Raw genomic sequence first — 12,923 nt, 5'->3', positions numbered from 1 at the left:
GCCGAATCTATCAAAAAATTATCTTTAATTTTTATGTATGCTGGAATAATTTAAAAAATGTAATATATTAAAAAAAAGAAGATATTTTATTGTGTATATATTTATATATTATTATATTTGCTTATTATATACAGGGGCTAAACAAAATAATGTGAACACCTGTAAAAAAATATTTATATTTGTTTATTAATAAGATGTTAGGCCATGCCTTTTTCCAGTGGAATGTTGTCTCATTCTTCTATCTGCCAATTGCTTTAAAGATGCTAAAGGAGGAAATCTGTTTCTCACTCTTTTTTAAAATTGCCTACAGCTCGATGATATTAAGCTATTAAGATGTTTAAATATTTTCCCTGTGCAGTTCAATAAAATAATATTTTTAATGCATGCATGTATGTAACTACTTTTCCGAAAAATCAAACATTCATTACTCAATAATTGTTTGAGCTACAGCGCTTATTTAGGATATAAGTAAAGTAGTACAATTTTTATTTATCGTCACTTTTATAAAAATTCGTATAGTGTTTTAGATTTTAATATGTACCTTCAATTTTTCAAAGAATATCTGTAATTGCTCTAACTTCCGTAAATTTTGAAATATTAAACTAAATTCTTTTACATAAATAGCGTAGATACTATTAAAAGATGACTGATATTGAATTTAAATAAGGATCGGTGAAAGGATTTATTTTTTACAAAATTTTGAATTCTAATTTTTTTAATGTAAATTCTCGAATATAAAATCTATTTTATGTGAAATATTGTAATGGATGTAAAAAAGCTTTATGAGCTAAAATTGAAAATCCAGCTTGTTCATGTTGCAAGTTTCGTCTCTTTGCGTTTTCGTTTCGCGATCACTTGTTCTTGAATTCGAGATGAAACTCGTTGACAAACCCGATAAATGGTACATATATATATATATATATATATATATATATATACAGGGTGTCCCAGACTTATGGTTAATTATAGATTAATTTTCGAGTTACCAATAATTTTTCAGTTATAAGCGATTGTAAATGAAAGATTTTTCGCAAACTAATAAGCCTTGTGGAAATAAATTATAAACACAATAACATCTTTCAGATAATTTTAAATTTAATTTAATTTACTAAAATTTTAATTTAAAACTTAATCACAAAAATATATGGTAACAAAAATTAGGAGCCTGCAAAAAAGATCACCTTCCTTTTTGAGGAAAAAAAATCGTCTTTAAATAACTGTAAGAATCTCATTAATGAGTAATCTTGTAAAACTGGGACATCTTGTATATGACAGAAAATATGTGTAAATAATTCTTATCTTCAATTTTGGGTTAATAATTTGTCAAACTTATTGATACTATTTACAGACTCTATATTTTATAGAGAAGGAGAAATGAATAATTCAAACAAATAGTCAAAACTGTGTTAAATAAAAGTTATATACAGAAAGAATATTTTTCGTTAAATTTCAAATTTCACTATAAAATTTACACATTTTTAGTAACTTTATTATATGATGGTATGAAGAATATTATATATATTATTCTTCTTAATCTTGCGTTAATAATTCTTCAAAGTTTTCAGACATATTTTATGGATTATATACTCGAAAGAGAAAAATAATTCAAGTAAATAGTCAAAATTATATATTATACAGTACCCTTCACAAGTTTGGATACACTTTACATTTTACAGTTGAACAATCGCATGGCAGCAATCTGTCATAAATAAAAATGTTAATCAAATATTTTACGATTTATTAGTACAAAAAATCTACACAGATCGTTACCATACGATTGTTTAACTGTAAAATATAAGGTGTTTTTAAATTTATAAAGGGTACTGTATATTGAATAAAAATTATATACACGGAGACATTTTTTCATGATATTTTAATATTAGAGGTTTTTGCGTTTCTAATTTGTTGATGATCGATACATATACTATATGTTACAAATAATATAAAATTATTGCAATATGTTTTAAATAAAAAATATACGTATAGCATTATTAAGCATATACGATAATATATAAATATATACATACAATAATACATCTTTTTAATTTATCATATATAGTATATATCTTATTAGTTATGCCAACATATATAAAAATTTATTATAATTTTTGATAGATTTTGCATTTTGTCTTTTATTTTTGATCAATTTGATCATATACTTTATTTGTATAGACAGCAATAATTTTTGTTAACGTAAAAAGTAGAAATTGGAAACATTCGCATTTATTGTAATATTTGTAATTATATAATTCTTTAACTTATTTTCATAATTTCTTCTAGATTATCAGCATTGCATTACAAAAACAGTGACTATTAAAACACGCTGAAGAACAAATTTGTCTCCGTATATATAAATATTTACATTTTTACAATAAATTATATACTCGTTTTTTTACGACCTTTCATTTTTTTCTGTCTGATATCAAGCTATATTCTTCGTTAAAATATTTATGAAATAGAAAGTGCTTTCACCTGCGATGTATATAAATTTTCATGACTATTCATAGAATTTTTATTATATTTTAAGAAATTAATTCTTTTATATATACCGATTGATTATGTCAATGGGGAAACAATTGTTTCGTAAAATCTATTTAATTGTCCGTATATTTTTTCTTTGAAACCGTTTATTGGTGGACCATGCAATATTATTATCTAATTCACATCTATCTAAATTGTCACAACTTATTTATTGTATTATAAGAATATTGAACATAGTAGAATTAACAGATTTTGATTACTGTATTTTAATATAATATTGGCCAACAAAAATTATGTTTTGTCCCGAATATTTAAATTGGTTACGATAAACATATAATAAGCTTACATATTATATAAATTTTATCATTTTATGATCTACGCAGAATAAAATAATAAATTTTACTGAATAAATCAATATAAAAATGTCTAGTTTGAATAATGTGTGTGTATAATGTATAATTATTAAAAATAAATTGTTGTTATTATGATTCCTTTTTGACCACTGATCACGTGTCCATCGGGCCCGCGCGCGCGAATCAGTCTCGCAAAATTATTTCTGTCAATACAATTAAAGTATATGATCAAATAAATAAATAATAAAAGACAAAATGCGATATCTATCAAAAAGTCCTGAAAAACGCATTTCTCAAACCCTCTACATGGTTTCGATATGTTGATGACATCGTTGTCATCTGGAGTCATGGCAGAGAAACACTCTCTCAATTTTTCGATTTTCTAAATTCTCAGCACCGCAGTATTCAGTTTACAATGGAAATAAAACAAAATAATCTGCTCCTCATTTTAGACGTGTTAGTTAAAAAGAACGAAGACGGCACCTTAGGCCGTCGGGTTTATCGAAAACCAACACATACGGATCGTTACCTCCATGCCACCTCTCATCATCATCCGGCTTAGAAGAATTCTGTCATCAGTTCATTAATATACAGAGCCTTAACAATTTCTAAAGCAACTTTTCTGAATGAAGAATTAAAACATCTCAACCAAGTCTTGATCAAGAATGGGTACAACACCAAAGACATCCATCGAACAACTGAAAGGCTGAAAAATAAAATCTCCAGTTTTACAAATATGAGAGCATCAAGTGAAAAAGAAGAAGAAGAAAAAGAAGATAAAAAATAGACGATCTTTCCGTATCTTCAGGGTACAACAGAACGCATTAACAAGATCCTGGGTAAACACAATATCAAAGTAATTTCCAAACCTCAAAATAAGATTGCGCAACTACTTCCTAATCCCAAGGACCGGAGTTCACACTTAGAAACACCAGGTGTATACAAGATTCCTTGCTCCTGCGGAAAAGTGTACATAGAAGAAACTGGGAGAAAGATCAGTACACGAATTAAGGAACACCAACGGAGTGCCAGGTACTGCCATTTTAGTCAATCAGCCTTGGCAGAACACTGGATGGAGACGGGACACTCGGTGCAATATAACAAAGCAACCAGACTAGCCAGCTTTTTCGCCAACATCGTGAAGAAATTCTAAAACATCCCGACAACCTCAACCGCGACAAAGGTGATCAAACAAACCCTATTTGGCACACTGCCCTTAATATACACTCACATCACTAGGCAGCGTCATTACGGAATACTTTTCCGTAGATGAAAAACCTCCCATAATAGATATAAAGACCACAACCCAAGAAAGCTCAATATTGGAACTCTCAGCCCTGAAGATGCAAACGTTTGCGAAACGTCGGCATTACGCTGTTAAACCACGCGGCATCCATCCGGAAACCTTTTGCATTGATATTGTCGTATTTCTTATTTAAAATATATTGCAATAATTTTATATTATTGGTAACATATAGAATATGTATCGATCATCAACAAGTTAGAAACGCAAAAACCTCTAATATTAAAATGTAATGAAAAATTTTCTCCGTATATATAATTTTTATTCAACATATAATATATAATTTTGATTATTTACTTGAACTATTTTTCTCTCTCAAGTATAAAATTCATAAAATATGTCTGAAAACTTTGAAGAATTATTAACGCAGGATTAAAGAGAAGAATAATATATATAATATTCTTCATACCATCATATAATGAAGTTACTAAAAATATGGAAAATTTATAGTGAAATTCAAAATTTAACGAAAAATATTCTCTCTGTATATAATTTTTATGTAACATAATTTTGATTATTTGTTTGAATTATTCATCCCTCTATCTCTTTCTCTATAAAATATAGAATTTATAAATATATCAGAAACTTTGAAGAATTATTAACCCAGAATTGAAGATAAAAATTATATACACATTTTCTGTCATATACAAGATGTCCCAGTTTTACTGGATCACTCATTAATGAGATTCCTAAGGTTATTTGGAGATGATTTTTTCTCCTCAAAAAGGAAGGTGATCTTTTTTGCAGGCTCTCAATTTTTGTTACCATATCTTTTTATGATTTAGTTTTAAATTAAAATTTTAGTAAATTAAATTAAATTTAAAATTAATTGATAGATGTAACTGTGTTGATAATTTATTTCCACAAGGCTTATTAGTTTGTGAAAAACCTTTCATTTTCAATCGCTTGTAACTAAAAAATTATTGGTATCTCGACATTTAATCCATAATTTACCATAACGAGTAAGTCTGAAACATCCTGTATATATATAAATATATATATATATATATATATATATATGCACCATTTATCGGGTTTGGCAACGAGTTTTATCTCGAATTCAAGAACGAGTGATCGCGAAACGAAAACGCGGTGAGACGAAACTTGCAACATGAACAAGCTGGTTTTTCAATTTTAGCTCATAAAGCTTCCTTACATACATTATAATTTTTTACATAAAATATTTTTTAAAATTCGAGAATTTACATTAAAAAAAATAGAATTCAAAATTTTGTAAAAAATAAATCCTTTCATCGATCTTTATTTAAATTCAATATCAATCTTCTTTTAATAGTACCTACTCTATTTATGCAAAAGAATTTAGTTTAATATTTCAAAATTTACGGAAGTTAGAGCAATTACAGATATTCTTTGAAAAATTGAAGGTACATATTAAAATCTAAAACACTATACGAATTTTTATAAAAGTGACGATAAATAAAAATTGTACTACTTTACTTATATCCTAAATAAGCGCTGTAGCTCAAACAATTATTGAGTAATGAATGTTTGATTTTTCGGAAAAGTAGTTACATACATGCATGCATTAAAAATATTATTTTATTGAACTGCACAGGGAAAATATTTAAACATCTTAATAGCTTAATATCATCGAGCTGTAGGCAATTTTAAAAAAGAGTGAGAAACAGATTTCCTCCTTTAGCATTTTTAAAGCAATTGGCAGATAGAAGAATGAGACAACATTCCACTGGAAAAAGGCATGGCCCAACATCTTATTAATAAATAAATATAAATATTTTTTTACAGGTGTTCACATTATTTTGTTTAGCTCCTGTATATAATAAGTAAATATAATAATATATAAATATATACACAATAAAATATCTTTTTTTTTTTTAATATATTACATTTTTTAAATTATTCCAGCATACATAAAAATTAAAGATAATTTTTTGATAGATTCGGCATTTTGTCTTTTATTTTTTATTAATTGGATAATTGACTTTAATCATTTTGGCAGAACTAATTTTTATTGTTAACTAAAAAAGTAGAAAATGGAAAAATTCACATTTATTGAAATAATATTTGCGATTAAATAATTTTTGTAACTTATTTTTCTAATATATAAGATTATCGGTAGTGGATTACAAAATCCGTAACTATTAAAACACAAATTTGTTTCTGAATATAAATATTTACATTTATACAATAAATTATATACGCGTTTTTTTTACGACCTTTTTTTTCTGCTTCATAGCTTCTATATTCTTTGTTAAAATATTTTTATTTCGTACTTATTGTCAGTAGTGGTCTGATACAAAGCAGATATCATGGCAACGTCAAGCTCAGTAAGTAATACTTGGGTTTTAGATTATTGCACGATAGAAAATAATAAGGCAAAATGCGATATTTGTTCCTGGAATTATAATCTTATTCAAGAACAGTTAGACCAAATATGCACTCACATAATATTTAAACATAAAGAGATTTATCAGAGTATTAGCTCATCATCAGCAATCAGCTTTAGTTCAACAGAATCGACGGAAGTTTATACAATAAAAAATTATGACGTCTACTGCAATTTTTGTAATCAAATTTTTTTTGGAGAAAACAAAACGTTCCGTTATATACAAAATCATATAACGAAAACTCATTCAGTTGAAATAAATAAAGCAAAAGAAATCTACAAATGGCTGCAACAACATTTTGGCGAAAATAATATGGATGCAAAATCGTGTCCGTTGCTATTATTGCAATGATGACATTCCAAATAAACCAGCATTTTTAATGTTTCATTTGATACAAGTGCATGCGGCTAAAATACCTGAGGCGATCAGACCAACAGAGTAAGAATTTAATATTATTACTTTTCGTCTATTCACTTATTAATAAATAAATAAATAAAAATTAATTTATGTACAATACGTAGAATTGTGTATAACTAACAAAATAATAAAATATAGATATTTAACATATATTTATCTCGAGTAATATAATTATTCTAGTCTAGTATTATACAGTGAAGTACTATGTGACAATTTGAATATAAGTGAAATTTTGAATAAATATAAAAAGTGAATTATAAGAAAAAGAGAACTTTTGTACTCGAATAGCATTTTTATATTGTTAATTTATGGAAATATCAAATTCGAATTTTGAGAGACGATCGAATACTAAAAGTGTTTTATTAATGATTGTGTTTCATAATTATATTCACTGTACAATTTATACACAGGATTTAAACAAACTTTATATAATATTGATTAATTCAGCATTTTTTATACTTTTTTTATTTTTTACTCTTTATTATACAGATTATGGGGGTATACTGCAGATTGCAAAGAATGGATGTGGAAATTTGTCACAAAATATTTATTAACAAAAAATGAGGAACATGCAAATTGCAATATTTGTGATAAACGTTTATCTATTACCGTAGATTACACAACTATAAATCGCCACATATATAATAAACATAAAACAGATCATGGAAAACGGATTTCATTACAAGTTTTACGAAAAAAGAACTTTTTTTCTATAGAAAACGATCAAGCAAAATGCAATAAATGTTCACATATTTGTTCTATTCGTTATATTGATCAAAACAAGGAACTGGAAAATCATTTATCAAATGAACATAAATTTGATTACGCTCAAATGAATAATTTTCTCAATTGGCTAAAATTTTATCGAAATGTAATTTATTTTCAAACATTAGAATGCAATGCTTGCAAGAACATTTCTAATGACAATTATTTTAGTTTAATGAAACATTTTATTGAAGAACATCCAATCAAATTTCTCTTACATGTAATATCAAAAAAGTAAGAAAAATATACTTTATTTTTTAATATTATATATCTTTTATAAAACGCGTTTAGAAATATTATAATTTAATAACTCTAAATAAATTTTATCTATAATGAGCAGAATTGTATGTAAGTAAAGTTATAAAAACTAAAATATTTCATTTGTGTGTTTCTTAAATATATTAAAAACTAATGTTATATTAATATATATATAATACAGAAAGAGGAAACACTGATAAATTTGGTATATTATTATCTTAACGTTTATTTACATATATTTTTGTGAACGCAATTATAAATATATATTACAATAAGAATAATGTATAGAGTATATAAAAATGAATTAAAAAACAGAAATTTGTTATACATGTATTTATAATAAATAATATTATTTAATATCGAGGCAATTTAATATATAGCACATATCAATTAATATTATATCAAAATACAGTAAAAAAGTTTGTTATATTTAATATTTATATCTAATAAATAACGATGGTGGTGAATAAGTATGTTTAAATAATAGTGAAAGAATTTATTTGTTTGAACAGTATTCGCATATGTCGATCTTTTATTATGAGATGTTGCGATAATAAGTTATTTTTTATTAATAATGATTTGTGCTTAATAATTATATATTATAACAATAATAAATTTATACATATATAATAATTATTTGTAAATCATCAATTTTATTTTTTTCCGTACAGATTATTAGATAATTTACAAATTTTAAAAATATTTAATGATGCCAAGGATATTGCTAAATCAGGAGGCAGCAATCAGCAGCCAAGTCAGAATATTAACCAAAGTTCTTCCAAAATCACATCACCAAGGTAAAAAAAACCAATAAAATCAGACTTACTATATTTCTTGTTTCATTTATTCGTCTATATACTTTATTTATGTACATGTATAAATATAATAGATATTACAAAAAGTAGAATTGTATATATATAAATTTGTTATTTACTGTATTTAATACTCCTGTAATTTATGACAATTTAGATAAGTATATAGATTGTGAATAAATAGGAATTAATAAATCTGTTAGTCTCCTACGTACTCGCCGCGGCTATGTTAGATTGTGATGTCAGATGCGAGAAAATTTAAATGCTATTTGTAAATAAAAAGTTATTTTGATGAAACAGAGAACTTCAGATTGCTTTACGATAAATATAAATTTGTTACTTATTATATATTCTTATTATATTCAATATTTTTATAATTAATAAATTATCATAGTTTCGTTAAGTATAAAATTGTTATATGAATTAAAGAATTCGTCAGGAATTATTTGAATGGAATTTGTATATGTCGAATATAATGAGAATTTAAATTTGAAGTTTACCGTGAAATATGTTTATTAATAAAGCGTTTTATCTATGCGCCTTGGTACTCGCCGCAGCTATGTTATATCGAATTCGATTGGATGCACTAGTGCGCACTGAGTGCATATAAAGGTTTATCACTCACAAGTTTACAATGACAAGAGTAATTAAAAAAGGAAAATAATTAATAGTATGAGCTATTATAGTTGTTCAATATGAATAATGATAATATAATAGCTCTTACTATTAATATTGTTTTACTTTTTTAATTAGTTATGTCATTGTAAAATTGTGTGCGATAACCTTTACGTGCACTCAGTGCGCACTAGTGCATCCAACCGAATTCGCTATTAGATTGTGACGTAAGAGGCGAGAAAATGTACGCTGAAAATGTGTGCATGTTATTTTTAAATAATAAATTTCAACATAAAAAATATTTTGATAAAAGAGAGAACTTCAGATGGCTTTAACACACTTTAACAACATTCCGTAGACTATCCTTTCTTCTTTATTATCAATTAATATTGTAAAATGACTGTCATATGTTTGAGGTTACGTATATAGTCTTGCATGCATGCGCAAATCATTTTGCAGGACAAAGTCTGACGTTTCAATTATTTTACGGTTATTCATTGACTGTTATGGGAAAAAATAATTTTCGGAGTATTTTAGAAGTGCTAGAACCATATCTAAAGTTGTCTTATTATCATAATATCTTTTTATCTAAAAATGACACGCAAATATTTAATTCAAAGTATTTTTTCGTTTCTGACGTCTTAATCTAACATGGGTGCAAAAGAAATCATAATAACAAATATTTATATTTAATAATTATACATTATACATACACATTATTCGAACAAGACATTATAGTATTGATTAATTCAGCAAACTTTATTTTTTATTTTGTGTAGATTATTAAATGATAAAGATTTAGATTCAACTGCTGATAATGATGCTGAAGGTAATGCTACATCAAGCAACTATCAGCAGTCAACTCAGTAATGATTAAAATTCTTCCGACATTTCACCGAAGAGGTAAAAGAAAATTACGATAAATTCAGTATTACTATATATTGTATATGTATATAATTTCTTTTCAACCATTTATCTATATTTTTATATACATAAAAGTAAATTTTACAATAAGTAGAATTGGGTATAATTGAATAAAATCTTAAAATTTAGATAGTTATCATATGTTCATCGTAAATAATTGAAATATTCGAAACAGAACATAATTTTTGTTAGCCAATAATATATCAAAATATGATAATACAAATTTGTTAATTTTACTATGTTCAGTATTCTTGTAAATTAAATAAAATCTTAAAATTTAGATAGTTATAATATGTTCATCATAAATAATTGAAATATTCGAAACAGAACATAATTTTTGTTAGCCAATAATATATCAAAATACGATAATACAAATTTGTTAATTTTACTATGTTCAATATTCTTGTAATTGATAAGTTGTGACATTTTAGATAATTGTAGTTTGTCAATAATTATACATATGAATTAAATAATTTGGTAGGAACGTTTGTGCTTGAAACAATATTTATATATCGAATTTATGAGAATATTGAATTCAAGTTTTCTGTGGGAGATGTTTTAATAAAAGTGTTTTATTAAATGACAGTGTATATTTAAATAATTATACATTGTGCACATTATTCAAACAAGACATGTATAATATTGGTTAATTTAACAAATTTTTTTTTATTCTGTGCAGATTAAGTTGAAATGATAAGTTTTTGAATGAAGACCTAATCACCAACGGTGATGGCCAAATTATTTTCTTTGAGGAGTTTGAAATGTTAATTAAAATTAAGATGCTTGCTATTATGAATATAATAAAATATAAACTTAAAAAAATTGAATGTGTATTACATTTTGTGTATTTTTTATGTAATTAAATGTGTATTAAATTAAATGAAACACTTTTTCACTCTCTTGTCCAAAACTGTCCATAGTGCGATTTGATGATATTTAAATTGAACAAGTATATAAAGAAAAAAATGAATAAATAAGTACAAAAATCAGGAAAACGTGAAAAAAATCCGGGGTTGCGGATATCGATTTCTTAAAATCGTTGAATCGGAACGAAAGAATATTTCGTTGAGCGAAACGGTACGGTAAAACGCCGGCAGTAAACCCGGCAGTATTACATGGTAAAAGATTTGGTAAAACCAGAGTCGAACGTGCGGAAAACCTATAGAATCTTTTTGCCGGAGAGAGCGCCGCTCGTTAAGCTCTCTTGAAAACGAATAAAAATTACGTCCGCGGATCTCTAAATTCCTTCCAGTACCGGCAAAAAGCAAAACCGCGCTCGGGGGAGAAGGCCATCCCTTTTACCCTTTCTCTCTCTCTTTCTCTCGTCCATATTATCACTGTTGAAGTATTATCTGACGTAATTTCTTGACAAACGGCTTCGACGAGGTCAAATGGCGGCGGTAGGATAAAAACATGACGTAGCGATCCTCGATTTCGAAGACGGGGGATGATGCTAGGAGTGTCTGGAATGCGAATAAAATTGTCCAATTATATGAATATATATTTTAGCATCTTCCCCTCTTTCCCTTTTCTCTCGGGTGTCAGTCGGAGGGGCGTTTTCGGGTTGGACGTGGAAGAGGGTGGTTTTCAAAGGGTATGGGTCCGGCGTAGAGACAATAGTAGGCGGACAAAAGCATGATATACGGCGACCTCGGAGAGCAGTGGTATTAAAATCATATTTTTAAGCCCTCTCGCCCTCTCGCTCGCTCTTGCCATCCCCTATCGCGGGAGACTGTCCTCCGAGACCGACCTATTCCGCAGAATCCCGCGCCATGGACCGCGAAATGGAGCGCGGAGGACTTTGAGCGCTGTCTTTTGCGGAGGAGACCACCGCCGGATTTAATTGGATTCGTCGGCTATAATTAATACGCTCGGCCAAGACAGACTGTGTATTGATTCACTTTCAATATCATTTTCGTGGAAAAATTAATCCCTCTGCGCGACCCAAGTATAGCAAACTCCCTGGCGGGCCACTAGATGGCCTATAGACAAAAAGTAGACGTAACCTTAAACTTGTTTTAGGTGCATTCTGGACATCGGAACATGTCCACCAGTTTCAGACTACCTTGTCCAAAAGAAAAAAATTCTAATAATCCCAGCAAACACCGATATATAATTGTTGCATTGTTATAATAAAACGGAATATAACAGGTAATATAACGTGTACGTTACATGTAACATTCATGTTAGTAGTAATTTCCCACTCATAGATGTAACATTTTAATATAACATATATTACATTGTAGTTATATTGTAATTATATACCAAATAGCACATTGATGTATTGATAAGTCAGTGCTATCTTGGGATATAATGACAATATAACTACAATGTAATATATGTAATATTAAAAATGTTACATCTATGAGTGGGAAATTACAACTAACATATACGTTACATGTAACATGCTTGAGTATATAACATTTATATACTGTGTTTACTGAGATTACATAAAATCAGACCCAGCAAACACCGATATATAATTGTTACATTGTTATAATAAAACGGAATATAACAGGTAATATAACGTGTACGATACATGTAACATCCATGTTAGTTGTAATTTCTCACTCATAGATGTAACATTTTAATATAACATATATTACATTGTAGTTATATTGTAATT

General features: G+C 27.2%; 1 protein-coding gene across 1 annotated transcript; it reads left to right on the top strand.

Moving 5' to 3' along the window:
- Positions 1-6,415: 6,415 nt before the first annotated feature.
- On the top strand, positions 6,416-11,078 carry LOC114945574 (uncharacterized). Its single transcript, XM_085484845.1, has 5 exons — positions 6,416-6,944; positions 7,413-7,922; positions 8,618-8,743; positions 10,153-10,276; positions 10,977-11,078. Exons 1-4 carry the CDS (start codon positions 6,823-6,825, stop codon positions 10,241-10,243), a joined length of 849 nt encoding a protein of 282 aa, XP_085340971.1. The 5' UTR covers positions 6,416-6,822; the 3' UTR covers positions 10,244-10,276; positions 10,977-11,078.
- The last annotated feature ends 1,845 nt before the right edge of the window (positions 11,079-12,923 follow it).

The sequence above is a fragment of the Nylanderia fulva genome, unplaced genomic scaffold (genome assembly GCF_048542155.1).
Source record: "Nylanderia fulva isolate GAGA-0341 unplaced genomic scaffold, ASM4854215v1 Scaffold32, whole genome shotgun sequence".
Lineage (NCBI taxonomy): Eukaryota > Metazoa > Arthropoda > Insecta > Hymenoptera > Formicidae > Nylanderia > Nylanderia fulva.
The sequence above is the reverse complement of the archived record's forward strand: the minus strand, read 5'-3'. Positions and strand labels throughout refer to the sequence as shown.

Excerpts from the sequence above, each read along its gene's own strand:
- LOC114945574 (XM_085484845.1), top strand. The coding sequence starts at position 6,823 with ATGCAAAATCGTGTCCGTTGCTATTATTGCAATGATGACATTCCAAAT. Across the intron at positions 7,923-8,617 it reads TTACATGTAATATCAAAAAA|ATTATTAGATAATTTACAAA; the intron begins GTAAGAAAAATA and ends TTTTCCGTACAG. Across the intron at positions 8,744-10,152 it reads TCCAAAATCACATCACCAAG|ATTATTAAATGATAAAGATT; the intron begins GTAAAAAAAACC and ends TATTTTGTGTAG.